This window comes from Falco cherrug, chromosome 16 (genome assembly GCF_023634085.1).
Source record: "Falco cherrug isolate bFalChe1 chromosome 16, bFalChe1.pri, whole genome shotgun sequence".
NCBI lineage: Eukaryota > Metazoa > Chordata > Aves > Falconiformes > Falconidae > Falco > Falco cherrug.
The window spans coordinates 3,423,705-3,443,206 of record NC_073712.1 but is presented as its reverse complement, the minus strand read 5'-3'; the positions used below and the strand labels follow the sequence as shown (position 1 = coordinate 3,443,206).

The following is a 19,502-nucleotide window of genomic DNA, read 5'->3' as shown; positions in this document are numbered from 1 at the left end:
ACTGCGCTTCTCCCGGGACCCCCAGCCCGGGGAGGGCCCGCGCGGGCGTGGCGGCGGGCCGGGGGCCGGCCTGGCGCGCCCCGGCTACCTGTCGCTTCGGCCAATCAGAAAATCGCTCCGTCTGTCCCCCTATGGCGGCGCAGCCAATCAGAGGCTTGTCGCTAGGTAGATTAGAACCCGGGGTCAAACGCGAGAGGGGTGTGCTCGCACCCATCGTGCAAGAGCTGGCGGCCAGTCGCGGAGGAGGTGGGCGCTGATTGGCAGCGCGATGAGCTAACCGGAGGGCGCGGGGTGGGGCGGGCCGCCAAGGAGGTGCGCCTCGGAGTAGAGCGGCGTCTCCCGCAGCCAATCAGCGCGGGGGGGCGCGGCGCGGGGGCGGGCGGCGGGGCGGTGGCGGCCAATGGCGGGCGGGGGGCGGGGGGCGGCGGGCCCGGGCGCGGGGCGGCGGCGGCTGCGGCCGGAGTCGCCATGGGGCGGCGCGGGGCGGCGCGGCTGGCGGTGGCGCTGGCGCTGGCGCTGGGGGCGGCGGGGGCGGCGCTGGGGCTGCGGGCCCGCGACCCCCCCCGCGGCGGCGGCGCGGGGGGCCTGGCGGCGGCGGCAGGCGGCGAGGCCTGCGGCGGCCTGCGCGGGATCCCGGCCGCCCTCGGTAACAACACGCACCAGGTGAGCCGGCGGGCGGGGCCGCGGGCCGGCAGCGCCCGGGCGGGGACGGGGACACCCCTAGGAGGGACCGGGGACCCCGGGGACCCCGCGTGTCAGCACCCCCGGCCGGGGGCGGGCGACACCTCCTGCCCGGGCCCTGGCGGTGCCTGGCGCCGGCCGCCGGTTGGGGAGGCGGGACCGGCGGGCGTCACTCCCCGTACAGCTCCGGACGTTCCCCTCCCCACGTCCGCTGGGACAGACAGACCGGCAGCTCCCCCCATATCCCCTGGGAGGGACAGACACCCTCCTGCATCCCGTCCCATGGCATAGACAGACAGACAGACACCCCCCCCGTATCCCCCTGGGACAGACAACCCCCTGCAATCTATGGGGTGGACAGGCAGGTAGACAGCCCCCTCCTTGTATCCCCTGGGACTGACTGACACCCTCCTGCATCCCGTGGGATGAACGGACGGACAGACACCCCCCGTATCCCCTGGGACAGACGGACAGACACCCCCCCGTATCCCCTGGGACGGACGGACAGACCCCCCCCCCCGTATCCCCTGGGACGGACGGACAGACCCCCCCCCGTATCCCCTGGGACGGACGGACAGACACCCCCCCGTATCCCCTGGGACGGACGGACAGACACCCCCCCGTATCCCCTGGGACGGACGGACAGACACCCCCCCGTATCCCCTGGGATGGACAGACACCCCCCGTATCCCCTGGGACGGACGGACAGACACCCCCAGTATCCCCTGGGATGGACAGACACCCCCCTGTATCCCCTGGGACGGACAGACACCCCCCGTATCCCCTGGGACGGACAGACACCCCCCGTATCCCCTGGGACAGACGGACAGATGGCCCCTGCTCTCCCTGTGCCAGCTGGGGCAGGACAGGGCAGGACTAACAGCCATTCCCAAGCCCCCCCCCCCGCCCCCCCCAGCAGGGAGCAGCCCCCTCCCAGCCCCCATGGGCAGGCAGACAGCCGCCGGGGGATCCTGACCTCATCCCTCGCCAGGACGGCTGGGAGTTGAACATTAACTGCAAGGGCGGGATCTGCACCGGGATCTGCTCTGGGATCTGTGCCGGGATCCACTGGCTCTCAGCCACCAGCTACGCCTGCTCTGCTGGCCCGGCTGGTTGCCACTTGGTGGCTTTGCCATCCCAGTTTGACCAGTCCTTTGACTGGTCTTGTGCCGATTCACGTTTCTTTCCCTTTTTCCTTTTTTTTTTCACCCGTAAGGAGATGCCTCCTGCAGAGCGGGGTGTGGGGACGGGGTGGCACTGTGGGGACCCCTTCCTGCCACCTCACCCCCACCCGTGGGTGATGGGGATGGCTGTGGCTGTGGCCTTGGTCCCGCTTCGGGCTTCCCTTCTCCCTGCCTTAGGATGGGCAGAGCCGGGAGCTGCCAGCACCTCTGTCCCCAGGCACCCTACGTGTGTCCCCAGGCACCCCATGTGCCACTAACTACCCCCACCCCACTGCCATCCAGTCACTCCAGTCCAAACCAGTGTCCCCTAGTGCCACCAAGGGGGTCTTTGGCTGGCAGGCAGCTGCCCAGCACCCTGCCTGCTCCGGGAGGTGGATGCAGGTGGACGTGGGCTGTGGGAGCCTTTTCCAGGTGTGGGGGGGTCCCAGCGTGGTGACAGGGGGCTCAGTGGCGCAGAGGGGACCCTCCCTCCCGTGTGCCATGGGGACAGGTTAGTGTCACCTTCCTGGGTGGGTGACAGGGGAAGGCTCCGGGACTCATGTGTCCCCTGCAAAGGGGTGGCCATGGGGCACGCTGCAGCTCTGCCCTGCTGGGGGGAGGGCAGTGCTTGTCCCCCCCGGCTGTAGGAGTGCTTTTGCCATCTCTTCCCTCACAGTGTGTCTTCGATGACCTCAGCGGCTCCGTGTCACTGTCCTGGGTGGGCGACAGCACAGGGGTAAGTGCCGGGGGGGGGGCTTCCCCCCCCCCAAAGCAGCTGATGCCTCTGGAGGGGACACGAGTGGCCCCCTCCTGTGCCCGAGGGGCTGTGGGGCTGGTGGGACCTGAGGCAGGGGCTCATCTGGGGCTGGGACACAGAGGGGGGTGCCTGGGGAGGGGTCAGCCCTTCCCCCTGGGGGGACAGGGGGGAGCCCACGGCCAGGGGGACCTTGGAGCTCTGGGTGTGACCCTGCCTGTCTGCCTCTCCCTGCCCAGGTCATCCTTGTCCTGACAACGTTCCAGGTGCCGCTGGTGATCATGAGCTTTGGGCAGTCCAAGCTGTACCGCAGGTGAGCCCCCTCCCCCCGCCACCCTGGGGACCCGGTGGGTGGCACACTGGGGACCGTGGGGTGCGCCGGGAGCAGCCCCCGAGGCGCTGTGCTGGCTCACCACCGTGATGATCCCTCCCTTCCAGCGAGGACTACGGGAAAACCTTCAAGGACATCACCGGCCTCATCAACAACACCTTCATCCGGACCGAGTTCGGCATGGCTATCGGCCCGGAGAACTCGGGAAAGGTAGGAGGGGCGGCATGCTGGCTTGGCAGCGAGCCAGAGCTGTGCCTGGCAGCCCCCCACCCCGGGCTGGATGGGTCACCGTCACGGTGGTCTTTGGGAGTTGCCGCCATGGCTGAGCCCCCCCCTTCCCTGCACCCAGGTCATCCTGACGGGTGATGTCTCCGGCGGCAGCCGCGGCGGCAGGATCTTCCGCTCGTCAGATTTTGCCAAGAATTTTGTCCAGACGGATTTGCCCTTCCACCCGCTGGTGCAGATCACCTACCACCCCCAAAACTCGGACTGCCTGCTGGCCCTCAGCACCGAGGTGAGGGCTGGGGAGCCAGGATGAGACCCTGGCTGGGGATGGCGAAGGCTACTGGTGGTGCTTCTCCAAGGATCAGCCGGGTTGTGGCTGCGTGGCCTGGGCTCCATCCCCACGCCAGGGGGATGTGTGTGGCCCCAGGGGGGGGGGAACACGGCTGGGGATAGGGGTTTGCGGCCCCAGAGCTGGGGGGAGGCTGTTGCGAGGGGTGGTCAGCCATAACCAACCTCTTGGCTCTTGCAGAATGGCCTCTGGGTCTCCAAGGATTTTGGGGAGAAGTGGGAAGAGATCCACAAAGCCGTCTGCCTGGCCAAGTGGTGAGTGGCTGCCCGCGGTGTGGGGGCGTGAAGTGATTTGGGGGGGGGCTGGTCACAGCCTGAGCGGGCAGGGGGACCCCCACCTGCCCACCCGCACCCCGCAGAGCGGTGCCACAGCAAGGGATTGATCTGTGGGCAGTGGCATCCTGAGCCCCCATGTCCCACCTGCCTTCGGGTGTGTGTCCCCCCACTTCTCTTCCCCAGGGGTGCGAACGACACCATCTTCTTCACCACCTACCTGAACAACTCCTGCAGTAAGTACCTCTTGATCCTGAGTCACATCTCTGGTGTCCCCATCACTCAGGGGGGTGGGGCTTGGGGGGGGTGATGCCCCAGAGAAAAGCTGGGATTAGCTGGGAATGCCCAGAGCTGGGACACTGGAGGGGGACACAACTCCGGTGACAGCTGACGAAGCTGGAGGCAGCTCTGGGCTCGTTAATCCACTGTCCCTTCTTCTTAAGAAGCTGATCTGGGGTTACTGGAGCTAAAGAAAACCTCCGACTTCGGCAAAACCTTCAAGGTCATCGGCACCAAGATTTACTCCTTCGGGCTGGGAGGACGCTTTCTGTTCGCCTCCGTTATGACAGAGAAGGTCCTTGTCCCCCCTCCTGGTACTACCAGAGAGCGGGCAGCAGCGGTTGGTCCCTGCCTGCAGCTCTCCCCAGCAAGGAGGATGAAGGATAACGATGCTTTGGTTCCCCAGGGTACCACAAGGCGCATTCACGTCTCCCTTGACCAAGGCGAGACCTGGAACATGGCCCAGCTCCCCTCCGTCGGGCACGAGCAGTTTTACTCCATCCTGGCCGCTAACGATGACCTGGTGTTCATGCATGTGGACGAGCCAGGCGGTGAGTGGCACTGGGGACAGGGACACATCCTGGGGCTGGGGACCACTGGAAACCTCTGCAGCAAGCCAGCCAGCTCCTCACCTGAGCACAGGGCTCTCTCTCCATGCTGCAGCAGCTCTGCTGTGCCTTGGAGGAAGGGCTTCCTCATTAAGGCATCGCTAATTAGCTGGCTGCTTGCTCCGGTTTGCAGCATGCAGGGACCGTGACCACACTGGGTCCGTTTTGTGGCGCTCGGGGGGTTTCTCCTCTCCCCCAGACACCCCAGGGCTTGCTGGTACCAGTGCCAGTTTAGGGGGGCCCCATGGGAGCAGCCCCCCCAGCCCCACCTCACTCCTGTCCCTGTGTCCTTCCCGCAGACACGGGGTTTGGTACCATCTACACCTCCGACGATCGCGGCATTGTCTACTCCAAGTCCTTGGAGCGGCATCTCTACACCACCACCGGCGGCGAGACCGACTTCACCAACGTCACCTCGCTGCGGGGCATCTACATCACCAGTGTCCTCTCCGAAGGTGGGCGGCCGCGGCTCCCTCCCTCTCCCCAAACTGGGGTTGTGCCCCCCCAGGGATGGGATCTGGCCCCTGGGGTTGCTGGAGGGGAGCGTGACCCCGGTGCAGGGAGGGGGGGATGGGATGGGCATCCTCCTGACCCCTCGCATCTTCCTCCTCCTCCCACCAGACAACTCCATCCAGTCCGTGATCACTTTTGACCGCGGTGGGGAGTGGGTGCCGCTGCGGAAGCCCAAAAACACCACCTGCGACTCTACGGCCAGGAGCAAGGAGGAGGTGGGTCTGTCCCCTCCGGGGGTCTCGCCGCGGGTCCCCGGGGTGCCCTCTGCCTTGGCTCTGCCGAGGGGGTGCTCGGGGGGGCAAGCTGCACCTGAGATGCTGAGGGTGCGGGGCCGGCTTTGCATGGGCTGAGGGTTGCGCCGTGGGGCTGGGGGTCACACCACGGGGTGCGTGGCAAGCCCTGAGCAGGCTGGGGGGGGGGGTCCCAGGGGTGCTCCCCAGCACCCACTGGGAGTTAATGGGTGACTCTGCCCGCCCTGTCCCCGGTACCCGCGGGCTCCTGGACTGGCTCTGCTCTTGCGCTTGCAGTGCAGCCTCCACATCCACGCCTCGTACAGCATCTCCCAGAAGCTGAACGTCCCCATGGCGCCGCTCTCCGAGCCCAACGCCGTCGGCATCGTCATCGCCCACGGTACCGAGCCTCACCGGGGTGGGCGGTGGGGACAGGGAGCCCGTATCCGCGTGTGTCACCCCCACAGCTCATGTCCCCCCTCCCAGGGAGCGTCGGGGGGGCCATCTCGGTGATGAGCCCCGACGTTTACATCTCGGATGACGGGGGCTACACCTGGGCGCGGATGCTGGAGGGGCCGCACCATTACGCCATCCTGGACTCCGGCGGGCTCATCGTCGCCATCGAGCACACCAGCCAGCCCGTCAACGTCATCGAGTACGCACGGGCTCTACTGCGGAGGGGCGGCTCGCTGGGGTTGGGGGGGGTCCCAAGCAAAGGTGGGGTGGGAGGGAGCTGCGGGAGGTGCCTCCTGGACCACCCGGGTGCTGACAGACCCCTCCCATGCCAGGTTCTCGACAGACGAGGGGCAGTGCTGGTACCAGTACGCTTTCTCCAAGGAGCCCATCTTCTTCACTGGGCTGGCGTCGGAGCCGGGGGCGCGCTCCATGAACGTCAGTATCTGGGGCTTCCGCGGGAGCTTCCTCTCCCGCAAGTGGGTCTCCTACACCATCGACTTCAGCGAGCTGCTCAGCAGGACCTGTGAGAGCGGCTGGGGACAGGCGGGGTGGGGGACAGCTGGGCCGGGGACAAGCGGGGATGGGGGACAAGCAGGGCTGGGGACAAGCAGGGCTGGGGGATAGCCGGGGATGGGGACAAGCGGGGATGGGGGACAGCCGGGGCTGGGGACAAGCGGGGCTGGGGACAAGCAGTGCTGCTGACAGCAAGCACTGGTGACAAGTGGGACCAGGGACAAGCAGGGTTGGGACAAGTGGAACCAGGGACAGCCAGTGTCGGGGACAGCCAGGGCTGGGTGGGGACAAGTGGTGCTGGGGACAGTGAGGGCTGAGGACAGCCAGTGTCGGGGACAGCCAGGGCTGCGCTGGGGGACGCTCCTGCCCCAGCCCCCGGTGCAGGTAGTGTTCGGGGTGTCTCTGCCAGGGCAGCGTGGCCCTCGGTCCCCTCCGTGGGGACGGGGTGAGGGTCGGGTTGGCACACCCAGCCTGTGGCTCATGCCAGGCGGCTCCCCCCGGCACAGCGCCCTGCCCAGCGCCACGGTGGTGCCATCCCCCGGGGACGTGTCCCTGGCCACCGCTCAGCCCTCTCCTTCGCAGGCGAGGACAAGGACTACACCATCTGGCTGGCGCACTCCAGTGACCCCAGCAACCCCAGTGACGGCTGCATACTGGGCTACAAGGAGCAATACAGACGTCTCCGCAAGTCCTCGGTGTGCCAGAACGGCCGGGACTACATGGTGACCAAGCAGCCGTCCGTCTGTCCCTGCACGCTGGAGGATTTCCTCTGGTAGCCTCCATCGCCTTGGCTCCCACCTGCTGTCCCCGCTGGGGACCGGTTGTCACTCTCCTCCAGCCTGGCTCCTGCCGGGTCCCCCAGCAGGGTCCCATCGTCCTTCCCTCTTCCCGCAGCGATTTTGGCTACTACCGCCCGGAGAACCAGTCTGTGTGTGTGGAGCAGCCGGAGCTGAAGGGACACGACCTGGAATTCTGCCTCTACGGCCGGCGGGAGCTGCTCAAGACCAGCGGGTAAAGCTCGGCCGGCGGCGGTGCCGGAGCCGGGGTTGGGGAGCAGCAGGGTGGAACCCCCGAATTCCTCAGGGAACCCTTCAGTGCTGCACCCAGTGGGGCCAGATCCTGCCCTGTCGCCTTGGATCGGGGCTGGCGGTCCCTGGGAAGCAGCTGTGGGGTCACCAGGTGTCACCTCCCTGTCTCCAGGTATCGGAAAATTCCAGGGGACAAGTGTTCGGGAGGGGAGAGCCCGAGCCGGGAGGAGACGGACATGAAGAAGAAATGCACCAGCAACTTCCTCAACCCCAGCCAGCTGGTAGGTGACGGTGACAGCGGCCGGGGCGGTGACAGCTCCGGGCATCGGGCCAGCTCCTGGCCGTACCCTTGGAGCCAGCAGATCCATGCTGGGCTGGGCCGGGCTGGCTGGATGCTGTGGGGACATCAGGACATTTGTCCCCCGGGATAAATGGGGGTGCTGGTTGTGTCTGGGGGCTGGTGGTGCCCCCCAGCTCCGGCCACCTCCTCCTCTCCCCACAGGCAGCATCCACCAGCTCCACCCCCATCATCCTGGCTGTCGTGGCTGTGCTGCTTGTCACCGCTGTGGCCGGAGTCCTCCTCGTCAAGAAATACGTCTGCGGGGGCAGGTGAGGAGCAGATGGTGGCTGGATGCTGCGCCCCCCCCCCCCCCCCCCCAAGCATACGGCAGGGGTGACCCTGCCCATCCCCCATCCCGGCAGACCACCCCCCAGGCAGACCCTGCACCCAGCCGCTCCATCCTGCTCCTCGCAGGATGAGTGTATCCTGGGGGGGGGGGGACATTGCCAGGGGTAGGGGCAGTGTGGTCATGCCCCCCCCCGCCCCCCCCCCCTTTGCTCCTGCAGGTTCCTGGTGCATCGCTACTCTGTCCTGCGGCAGCACGCGGAGGCCAATGGCGTCGAGGGCATCGACACGCTGGACCCCGGCACCCTGGCCAGCAAGAGCGGCTACCACGATGACTCCGACGAGGTGAGCGCGGGGGTCCCGGTGTCCCCCCACAGGCACCCCAGCCTCCCGGGGGTGTGTTGGGGGGGCAGGACAGGGACCATGCTGGGGACGGGGGGGTGACGGTCCCATCTCTCCCCAGGACCTCCTGGAGTAGCGGCACCGATGCCAGGGACACCGCCACGCTGCTCGCAGGGACCCCCACAAGCAGGACCCCCGCGCAGGCAGGGTCCCCTCGCACGGGGGTGGCTTTGCTGCTGGGGGGGGGACACGCAGGGGTTTAACTTAACTCCACTTTAATATTTCCTTCCAGCGCGGGACAGGGGCTTTTACGATCTTTTTATTTTTCCCTTTTCTGGGTTGTTTTATTTTAAGGATGACTGAGTAGGAACTGCTGTCCCCCGTGGGGAGTAGCCCCCCCGCCCCCCCTTCTAACCGCAGCATCAGCCCCAGGGTGCTGGGGACAAGCCCTGAGGTGTCACCGCTGCTGGGGGGGAGGGGGGCAGCAGCCAGGCTTGCCTGCAGCCCCCAGCCCCGCTGCCTCTTTCTTCTCCAAAGCAATACAAGCTGGGCTGCCCGCGCCGCGGCCGGGCCCCCCCCCTACGCCCCCCAGCTTGGGGTGGGGGTCCCCATGGCCAGGGGGTGTAACGGCCCAGCTCTGGCCCCTCCGGGCTGGCCTTGGCCGAGGGAAATGCAGCAATAATGAATGGAAGCTTGAAGCTCTTTACCGAGGGGCGGGGGGGGGCTCAGCCCTGGCAGCCCCCCAGCAGGCAGGGGTGCAGGCAGGACGGGAGGGGCTGGCCTGGCCTGGCCCCCCCCCAAGTGCTGGGTCAGTCCTCGCCCCCCCGGCCCCCCGCTTTGCACCCTGCCAGGATTTGGTCCCAGCACTGTTACAGTCTCCTTACACTGGAAATCTCCTTTTCTTTAGGGGAGGGGGGGGGCTGCACCCCCTGACAGCCCCCCCACCCCCAGCCAGGGTGCCCAGCTCCTTGTGACCCCCCCCCCCCCCCAGCTGGGCTGCAGGGGCTTCGTCTGACCCCCCCCCCCAAGCTGGGGCACGGGGTGCAGTGGGATGGGGGTGCAGGAGGAGGGGGGGTACAGACCTCCTTCGTACCCTTCAGCCCCTCGTGCCCCACCACGGTTATCGCGATCTGGCCGTGCTGTCATGACATATGGCTTCCGCTCTCGCCCCAGTGACTGTGCAAAGCCTGCTGCCCCCCCCCACCCCCCCCACCACCGCACGGTGCCGGGGGGATGGGGGGGCCGTGGCCCCAGCGCCCCTTGCATGTGCTTCAGCGTCCCCATGGGACTCGCGGGGGGGCAGGGACGGAGCGTAACCCCCTAACTAAAAGCCATAGCCCTGTGCCCCCCCCCCGCCTGGCTTGGGGGGGGGGGACACACACCAAGGCCAGTGCAGAGTCCTGTAAATAAACCTGGATGTGTTAATAACTTTGTACTGGTATTTTTCTGTATATTTGCAATATTTGGGTTATTAGAAATAAAGCCAAAACGGACCCTGTGTGCCCTGATCTGTGTCGGGGGGTGGGACGGACAGTGGGGGGGGGGTCACCCCTTGCAGGGGTGATTCTGGAGGGGGCCCGGGGGTGGCGGTAATTAAAAAGGCTATAATTTATTCCGGTTTAAGGCAACTCAATACAAACCCACAGCAGATGCACAGGCGACACAGTGCGGGGGGGCACGGAGGGGGGCTGTCCATGCAAATAGAAAAGTGGAGGGTGGGGGGACACACACAAACAGACCTGCCCCCCCCCCCAGGAGGGGCCGGCACTTGCTGCCGGAGGATGGGGGGTGCCTATGGGGCTGGGGCCGGGGGGGGGCATGCATCACCTCTGCGGGGCTGGGGATGCTCTGAATGTCACTGGGGCCACCAGAGGGGACCCCACACCTCGGGAGGGGGGGAAGAGGGTAGGTGGGAGAGCTGGAGACCCCTTGCCCCTTTTGGGGGGAGCAGGATGCGGTCCTCAGCACCAGTCCAAGGTGTGCCAGGATGGGGTGAGCTGTGATGGTCTGGGCTGGATATGGGGGGGGTCCACCACTGCCAAGAGTGCTTGGCCAACACCAGCGCCAGCGCCTCCATCCCTGACCCCCCGGGGACCCCAGAAAAGGTGATTTATGGGGGGACACACATGGAGTGGGGTGGGACAGGACCCCCCAGGGCCCTGGCAGGGTGCTGCTGCCTTTTATCCCTTGAAAAAGGAAAGAGGGGGCTCAGAAAAACATCCAAGGCCCAGGGCTGGGGTGGGGGGGACACGGGGTGCCAGCCAGGTGCGGTCAGGGCTGGGGGGGCACTGGGGGGCCGGGTGGGTCGGGGCTGGGGGGCGCCGGCTGGGGTTTGATGCCGCGTGCCTTCATGTAGGAGATGAACTGGTCAGGGATCTCGGCCAGGACATCCTTGGCCAGGCGCGCCATGCTCAGCACCGGGCTGTCCCCCCCGTCCAGGTAGTCACGGAAAGGGACAAACTGGGGGGGGGGACAACAGGATTGGAGGGACCCCCAGGGACTGGTCCCCCTGGCCAGCATGGCCCTGTGTGTCCCACTCACTGCAGCCCCACATCCCAGTGCCCCTCCCTTCCCTGATGCCCCAGTGTGTCCCCAGATCCCAGTGCACCCCCAGATCCAAGCACATCCCAAGCCCCAGTGCACCCCTTCTTCCCAGTGCAGCCCCCCCTCCACGTCCCAGTGCACTCCCCCTCGAATGTCTCAGTGTATCCCTCCATGGCCCAGTGCACCCCGATTCCCAGCACCGCCCCCCCCATGCCCCTGTGCTCCCCCATGCCCCAGTTCACCCATGTCCCAGTGCCTTTCCAGTATGCAGCCCACCTCGTCACCCTCCATGCTGGGACCAGTCAGTGCACCCCAGGAGTAATGGGGCTGATGTGGGGTGCCCGGGGAGCCCTCCACACCACCACCACAGCTGGTCGGGGTCCCCGATCCCCACCCGGGGGAGTTGGTACCTGCACGATGTCACGCTCCGCCACCTTCCCACGGGAGGAGATGCGAATGTCATCCCCATCCAGCTCCACCATGGCTGCGGGGGGGAAAGGTGCGGGGGCTTAGCAGCACCCACGTCCCCCCCACCCCAGGGTGACACCCTTTGACACCCCCAGCCCAACCCCAGCAGCCCCCCAGCCCTGGCAGCTGCAGGCAGGCGGGGGAGCCGGGCTGATTCATCACTGGCAGTTCCCGGGGGAGCTTTAATTTGCCTTCACCGCAGAGCAGCCGGCTGCTGGTGGGGGGGCTGCCCGTGCCCCCCCACCCCGTACATCCCGGGGGGCTCATTCAGCCCTAATGAACACCTCTGCTCATAACCACCCGCACGCCGGCTTGTGGCAAGACCTGCTGAGCCCCAGTAAAATCCAAGTCCCGTTGCCTCGGTGGCCTCCGTGCCCCCTCGGGGGCTGCTGAGCCGGGGTGGGATGGGGGCGCCCACAGCCTTACCGTCGAACTCAGCCTGGCCGACCCCCACGATGATGATGGACATGGGGAGCTTGGCAGCCTGCAGCAACGAGGGAGAAAAAAACCAAAATAAGGCACCAAAATTGCTGAAGGCAGCCACCAGCCCAGCTCCCAAGGGTCCCACCCCCAGCATTGGCCCCCCAGCACCCACCGGGCCCCAGGGGACAGGGTGACAGTGGGGTGCTGCGCAGGTGCAGATGGGTACCCTACCCTTTGGGCCACGATGGGCACCCGGTGCCGAGGGCCAGGATAGACACCTCATCCTCAGGGCTGCGATGGGCATCCCGTGCCCAGGACCATGGTGGGCATCCTTCCCTTGGGGTCAGGATGGGCACCCTGCACCGAGTGCCATGGTGGGCATCGGTGCTCAGCACAGAGATGGGCATCCCATAGCCAGGGCCGCGATGGGCACCCTGCACCCAGGGACACGGTGGGCACCCCGTGCCCGGGGACATCCTCAGTGCCACGATGGGCACCCCGCACCCAGTGCCATCGGGGGCATCCCTTGCTGGGTGGCACCACGACACCCCCCCAGCACCGCAGAACTGCACCGCCGGTCAAGGGAACCCCTGGGCTCAGCACGGTGCTCCCGGAGCAGCACCAGGCTCCGGAGGGGAACCCCAAGGGCATCTCAAGGGCACCCTGCCCCCCCCCCCCCGCCCCGGCTGCGGTGCCCGCGGGCAGGCAGCGGGCCGCTGCGAGGTGCAGCAGCTGCTGGCACTGAGCGGCCCGAGCTGCCGGCACAGCCGCACTGCGGGGATATTAAAGCAGCAAACAAATATTACCGGAGCCGTTCTCCTGCCCGACTCCCGCCAATGCCCAGCATCGCCCCCCGCCCCCCCGGGCACCCCCAGCCCCCTGCTACGGGGCTGATGGCTCCCCCAGCATCCCTGCTCAGCTCCAGCATCCCTGACCCTCCCGACGCCCCACGTATCGGGGAGCAGAGATGGGGCTGAGCTGCTGTGAGGGAGGCTGGGGGATGAGGAGGAGGAGGAGGAGGAGGAAGAACAAAGCTCCCAGCTGGCCCAGGCGCTGGGCTGAGCGGGGAGGGGGGCACACAGCGGGCTGGCGCAGGCACGGCACTTGCGAGGGCAAAGGTGCCGCTGGTGCCTTCCAAGAGCCATCCCGGCGCCAGGATTGCTTTTTCCTTCCCAGGCCCCTCGTGTGGAGGAGGCAGGAGCTGCCCGCCACCCCCTTGGAGGGGACACCGTGACCTTGGCCACCAGCGCCCCCCCCCCCCCCCCCCAGCTTGCCCTGGCACCCCAGCAGCTCAGGGCACCCCATGTGCCTGGCTGGGAATCGTGCCCCAGTTTGGGCAGGTTATGGCACCCCGCTATGGGGGGGCACCCCGTGCACCCAGCTGGATGTTGCACCCACTTCGCGGTACCCCCCTGCAGGTTGTTGCACCCACCCAGCTCACTGCACCCCATCAGGGGCACCCCAGGCTCCAGCCAGTCTGGTCACCCTGCCACCCTGGGGCTCCCCAGCCAGTTACCGCACCGGCACAGCCCGCAGCGCCCCGTGCACCCCGCTGCTGCGGCACCCCAGATGCCTCAGAGCACCCCAGCCCCGGGTGGTCCTCGCACCCCAGCACCCACCACCCGCGGGACTCACGTTGACGATGGCCTCCTTGGTCTGTGCCATGTCCGAGATGACGCCGTCGGTGATGATGAGCAGCACAAAGTACTGGGACCCATCCAGCACCGCTGCCGCCGAGCTGCGAGGGACCCCATGAGGGACACCGGGGTGGGCACGGACCCCCGGCGGGGGGGGCTGAGACCCCCTTACCGGGCAACGTGGTTGACCACGGGGGCGAAGTTGGTGGGTCCGTAGAGCTGGACGCTGCGCAGGCTGCGGTGATACGCCTCCAGGACGCCCTCGATGCCGCTGCACGCTGGGTTGGCCACGTCACCGTTCTGCGGGACAAGGAACGGCGGTGACAAGGACGATACCACAACGTCCCCGACCCCGTCGAACCCCACCTTGGGACAGACCCTCCACCAGCGGGAACTCATGGGACACGCGTCCGTCCGGCGGGATCTTGGCGCCGAAGCCGAGGGCTGGGAACATCTTGTCGCTGTCGTAGTCCTGGATGATCTCGCCCACCGCCTTGAGGGCCATGGTGTAGGCGTTCAGCTGGTAGGGGCTCAGGTAGTGCAGCGAGGTGGACTGCGAGGGGTTCCCTGTGCGGGCGGGGGGCTCAGCCGGGCCCAGCCCCCCCCCTCCAGCAGCGGTTTGACGAGTCCCCCGCTCGTTAAATACCGCTGGGGACATGCGCAGCCCCGCGCTCACCGTTGGATGCGGTGAAGTCGATGGCCACCGTGAAGTTGATTTGGGTCCTGGGGGGGTGACAGCAGCTTTAGGGCACTGGGGTGGGTGATGCAGGATGTGACCCATGGCGGGGTGGCCAGCCCCCTCCCCGGGCCAGCCCGCAGCCTGGCTCTCCCCAGAGGAACACCCAAGGATGGGATGTGCCCACCCCCCAGTTCAGATCACCCCCAAATCTCCCTCCGCTGTCCCCCCGCCCCAGGCAGCAGCTGCGGGTGCTGGGGACGCCCTGTTCTGGGACCCCACATCCATCCCCCCGGATACAGACGGGGAGACTGAGGCACGTCCCCCCCTCGCTCACCCGCCCCTGATGTAGTCCAGGAAGGTGTGGTCGGACTCCACGGCGAAGGACAGCAGTGTCACCTGCCAGGGACACCGGGCTGAGCAGGGACAGTGGCTGCGCCCCCCCACCCCCTCCCCTCCCCGTGTCCCCCCCCAATCCTCACCGTCCCCGAGTTCAGGTACTTCTTCTTCTTCATCTTCTTCCTGGGGTTCACCACCTGGGGGGGCGGAGGGGAGCTGCTCCCCACCGGAGCCGCGGCACCCCCGGGGTGCAGGGGGGGCACCACGGGGACCGTAACACCCCAAGGTGGGGAGCAGCACAGGGGACACCCCACCAGGGTGCAGAGGGGCACCCCGAGGGGGGTGCAACACCCCAGGGTGCAGAGCAGGGGGCTGTGGCACCCAGGGGTGCAGCCCAGGCACCCTGGAGATGGGGACTGCAATGTCCCAGGGGTGCAGCACGGGGACCATGACACCCACGGGTGCAGCACAGGCACCCAGGGGACTATAATGTCCCAGGGGTGCAGCACAGGGACCATGACACCCATGGGTGCAGCACGGGAACCCTGGGGACCGTAACACCCAGGGGTGCAGCACAGGGACCACGGCACCCATGGGTGCAGCACGGGCACCCTGGGGACCGTAACGGCCAGGGGTGCAGCACAGGGACCACGGCACCCATGGGTGCAGCACGGGCACCCTGGGGACCGTAACAGCCAGGGGTGCAGCACAGGGACCACAGCACCCATGGGTGCAGCATGGGAACTCTGGGGACCGTAACAGCCAGGGGTGCAGCACCGGCACCCTAGGGACCGTAACACCCACGGGTGCAGCACGGGAACCACAACACCCACAGGTTCAGCACAGGCCCCCAAGGGACTATAATGTCCCTGGGGTGCAGCACAGGGACCATGACACCCAGGGGTGCAGCAAAGGGATGGTAGCACCCATGGGTGCCACTGGATCCCGTCCCTGTTTTCTGGCCTCACCTCGTAGACATTGAACTGGCTCTGCCCCCGTGCCAGCTCCCGGTAGCTGGTGGTGAACTCCCCGATGAAGTCGTGGCTGTGGGGTGAGGGGGGGGAGGGCACTGTCAGCTGGGGGGCGGGACGGGGTGTGGGGGGTCCCCAGGGCCACCCCCCAGCTCACCTGCCGTCACGGTCCCAGTCGTACACCTCCACTTTGATGGCTCTGCAAGGCAAGGGGGGGGGTCACAGCCACCACCTGGCACCCCCAAAACCCAGACCCCCACCCCAGGGGCTGTGGTGAGTCCCTGGGGCCCACTCCCATGGGCTTGTTTTGATGCCTCCGTGGGCCTTTTCCTCCTTCCTCCTCTTCCTCCTCCTCCTCAGGCTTTTTCGGTGGGATATTTTTATCCGCCGTTGCCACAGCAACGTCCGACATGGGGCCAAGCCGGCGGCACGACGAGCCACCAAGCCACCGCTGATTTTTGTTTGCCAGGACACGCAGCCGGTGACACCCGTTTTGGAGGGGGAGGGACACCCCCCAGGGATGGCTCTGTCATAGCGATGAAGCCCATTGCCCAGATGGGTAAACTGAGGCACGCAGCGTGGGCGTGGGATGCTGGAGGGCTTAGGCACGAGCGTAGGTACCACAGAGACTGTGGGAAGAGGGTGCAGAGCGGCCACCCCCGCCGGCCCTGGAGGACCCACAGCTCACCTGTCGTAGTCGCCGTTGCAGAGGGCGCGCACCGGGATGGTGAACGCCTGCCACACCGGGTTCAGCGTGTTCCTCACCACCTCCGTCTTGTGGCAGATGGTGAAGCTGGAGGGGAGGAAATGTGGGGGGACAAGGGGGGTCACCCCCGATGGCAACACCCCTCCCACATCACCCTAGAGAGGATTTTTGGAGACACACACCCCCCTAACGCCAGCCCAGCCCCATGGGGACAGGAGGTGTCCCATGGCCAGGGCTGTCCCCCCACCCCTGGGTGCCATGAAGGTGCCACTGTGTTTTGGGGAGGGGTTGGGGTCACTCACGTCCCATCCTCGTTGCTGCGGTAGAAGACCATGAAGGGGTCGGATTTGCCGAAGAAATCCTTCTTGTCCAGCTTGTTGGCGCAGAACTGCAGCGTGGCCACGTCCCTGCAGTGGGGACAGGGGAGTCACCAGCCCGGCACCCCCAGGGACATGGGGGGTGCAGGATCTCGGGGGGGTGCTGAGGGACCCAGGACCCATGGGACACACCGTGGGGGACAGGTCAGCCTTGACCCTCATCTTCCTCACCCCAGAGTGAGGAAGACCTAGGGGGCGCAGCCGGGGTAGGGTGGGGGTCTGTGCCCCCTCACGTTACCGGGGTGTCCCCAACCTGTCCCCCCCCGCTCCCCAGAGCGGCTCACGACCGGCAGTTGCCCAGCTCTTCGGCGAGGAGGATGATGGTGCCGCACTTCTTCCCGGGGATGCCGCTGCCAGGAGGGGCCGTGAGCCGGGGGACACACACACACTGACACGGTGACCCTGGTGTCCCCCCGGACCCCCCCAAGCTGGGCACCCCAAAACCTCACCCATTGGAGACAGCCGGAGCGGGTCTTCTGCCCCGGCCGTGCGTGGTCACTGTCCCCATCCTGTTGGGACAGACACTGAGGGGTGACAGAGGGGACCCCCCCCTCCCAAAAAAGCCACCCCCTACCCCCCATGGGGAAGCTGAGGCAGGGGCTGGGTAAAGGATCAGGGGGAGCCCAGGGCAGCTGGAGCCGGGGCTGTCGGCACCGGGGTCTGGTCTCCATCCCCAGACACCCTGATAAGGACCCGGCGTGCACGTCGCCAGGGCAGGGAGACACGGGACAGCAGGCAGCCACCCCAGCGCAGGGCCCTCCCCGGGGAAACTGAGGCACGGGGCAGGGGCTCACGTCAGGGGCTTCTCCAGGCGGCTGCCGGCTGAGCCCACGATCTCGCCCAGGGTGCAGAAGGCCTGGCCAAGGAAATTCCTGCCGGAGCCGTGGTGTCACCGGGGTCTGTCCCTGTCCCCTCCCTGTCCCCAGCCCCACAGGGCTCGGGGAGGGGGGGTGTGGAACGGGGGCTGGCCCCCCACTTACATGCTTGGAGAGGTCGGGGCTTTTGGAGTCCACATCGTACCTGGGGACAAAGTGGGGACCTGTTGCTGAGGCAGCAGGGATGGGGTGGCTGTGGGGACAGGGATGGGGACAGACATGGGGACTGGATGCAGATGGGGGTCGAGGTCGGGCAGGGACAGGATGGGACACAAATAAGGATGGGGACAGGACAGGGATGGGTTAGGATGGGGACCGGGACAGGATGGAATGTGGATGGGCACAGGGATGGAGACGGGGACAGGATGGGACGGGGATGTGAATGGGGACAGGGATGGTGATGGTGCAAAGAATAGGTTCAGAACAGAGAGGGGGACAAGCACAGGGACCAGATAGTGACAAGGACATGCCTGGGACAGGGACCAGCGCCAGTGCCCGCCTGGCATCCCCAGGCACTGGCTGAGCCACCGCAGCCAGCCCCACGGGGCGGGGGGGGGGGGGGAGGGGCTGTGCTGGGGTGCTGGGGGCTGCAGTGGCCAGGGGGATGACACTGGGGGGACAGTGGGGACACTCACAGGTCAAAGCGGAGGTTCTGCTTCTCCTCAAAGAAGTAGTCGAGGACGAACTTGCGCAGGAAGTCGGGGTTCAGGGAGTTGTCGATGACCTCGGTCCGGCCAAACTGGGGGACACAGGGACAGCAGGGTGACACGGGATGGGGACATGGGGATGGGGACACCAGGACACCAGTGTGACATGGGGATGGGGACACAGGGATGGGGACAGCAGGGTGACACGGGGATGGGGACATGGGATGGAGACACCAGGACACCAGAGTGACATGGGGATGGGGACACGGGGATGGGGACAACATGGGAAGGGGAAACCGGGGTGACATAAGAATGGGGACATGGGAATAGGGACATCGGGACATCAGGATGGGGACACAGGGACACCAGGGTGACATGGGGATGGGGACACTGGGGTGACACGGGGATGGGGGACATGGCGACACCAGGGTGACATGGGGATGGGGCCACAGGGATGGTGAAACGGGGATAGAGACACAGGAAGGGGAGGAAGAAGGTGGAGCGGGGACAGACAGAGGATGGGGACAGCGGGGGGACATGTGGGACACGAGGTGACACAGGGCGCAGAAGGGACGTCGGGCCAGGCACGGCGGGACCAGGTGCCCCTTTGTCATCGGGTGCAGGGCTGGCACCGCGTCCTGCCCAGCCCCCGCCTGCTCATTAAGGCCCGAAGCCCCTCAATTATGCCTCAGTTAATTACAGGGCACACGGTGGTGGGGCGGGGGGCGGGAGGGAGCGGGGGGGGGGGCAGGGCACCCCGAGGGGTGTCCCCAAGTATCCCCTCCCTGGCACAGCCAGCACCTGCTGGGGCCGGCAGCGCCCTGATTGGCCAGCTGGCTGCATGCTGACGGCTCATTGGCTGGCTGCCCGGCACCCCAACATGCTCCCCAGCTCCCAGCGTGCTGATTGGCTGGCTGGCTGCACCCCAGCAAGTTGATTGGCCAGCACCCTGACATGCTGGTTGGCTAGGTGGCCAGCACCCCAATATGCTGATTGGTCAGCAACCCAGGATGCTGATTGGCTGGCTGGCCAACACCCTAATGTGCAGAATGGCTGGCTGCTGCACCTCAGCCGGCTGTTCCTCACTGGTGATTGGCCAACGGGCTAGCACCCAACAAGCTGATTGGCCAGTTGGCCAACACCCCAATGAGCTCATTGGTAAGTATCCCAACATGCAGTTGGCCAGAATTTGACCTGCTGATTGGCCACTGGGCAGCACCCCAAAGTGCTGACAAACCAGAACCCCAACATGCTGACATGGTGATTGGCCACCTGGCCATCACCCCGACATGCTGATTGGCCAGTTAGCCATCACCCCAACTTGCTGATAGGCCAACAACTTACACGCTGATTGGCCAGCTGGTTGGCACCCCAACATGCTGATTGGTCAGCACCACCAACATGCTGATAGGCTGGCACCTAACGTGCTGATTGGCCAGTTAGCCATCACCCCAACATGCTGATTGGTCA

General features: G+C 66.7%; 2 protein-coding genes and 1 long non-coding RNA gene across 4 annotated transcripts in view; 1 reads left to right on the top strand and 2 right to left on the bottom strand.

Moving 5' to 3' along the window:
• Positions 1-468: 468 nt before the first annotated feature.
• On the top strand, positions 469-9,863 carry SORT1 (sortilin 1). Of its 2 annotated transcripts, none has more exons than XM_055728253.1 (20): positions 469-663; positions 2,521-2,580; positions 2,838-2,911; positions 3,037-3,139; positions 3,279-3,443; positions 3,684-3,757; positions 3,962-4,011; positions 4,222-4,349; positions 4,461-4,605; positions 4,962-5,117; positions 5,284-5,390; positions 5,703-5,805; positions 5,892-6,060; positions 6,194-6,384; positions 6,957-7,146; positions 7,269-7,385; positions 7,575-7,683; positions 7,905-8,011; positions 8,249-8,372; positions 8,491-9,863. In XM_055728253.1, the coding sequence occupies exons 1-20, from the start codon at positions 469-471 to the stop codon at positions 8,503-8,505; spliced, it is 2,382 nt and encodes a 793-aa protein (XP_055584228.1). In that variant the 3' UTR covers positions 8,506-9,863. The 2 variants fall into 2 exon arrangements, with proteins under 2 accessions (XP_055584228.1, XP_055584227.1); XM_055728252.1 differs by having other exon boundaries at positions 470-663; positions 4,219-4,349.
• Positions 9,864-9,966: 103 nt separating this feature from the next.
• LOC102058014 (copine-5) lies at positions 9,967-17,374 on the bottom strand. The gene is made up of 15 exons (XM_055728254.1): positions 17,305-17,374; positions 16,960-17,019; positions 16,798-16,860; positions 16,436-16,540; positions 16,116-16,220; positions 15,585-15,626; positions 14,600-15,500; positions 14,455-14,516; positions 14,118-14,164; positions 13,827-14,008; positions 13,614-13,741; positions 13,440-13,542; positions 11,808-11,865; positions 11,324-11,397; positions 9,967-10,829 (listed from the first exon to the last, which is right to left on the bottom strand). The coding sequence occupies exons 2-15, from the start codon at positions 17,016-17,018 to the stop codon at positions 10,641-10,643; spliced, it is 2,118 nt and encodes a 705-aa protein (XP_055584229.1). The 5' UTR covers position 17,019; positions 17,305-17,374; the 3' UTR covers positions 9,967-10,640.
• A 115-nt stretch (positions 17,375-17,489) lies between these two features.
• Positions 17,490-19,502, bottom strand: part of LOC129737489 (uncharacterized) — a 5,825-nt gene continuing 3,812 nt past the window's right edge. Inside the window, exons 2-3 of the long non-coding RNA XR_008735401.1 lie at positions 18,021-18,124; positions 17,490-17,530 (exon numbers count right to left, since the gene is read on the bottom strand). This is a non-coding gene — a long non-coding RNA (uncharacterized LOC129737489). The remainder of the gene's footprint in view (positions 17,531-18,020; positions 18,125-19,502) is intronic.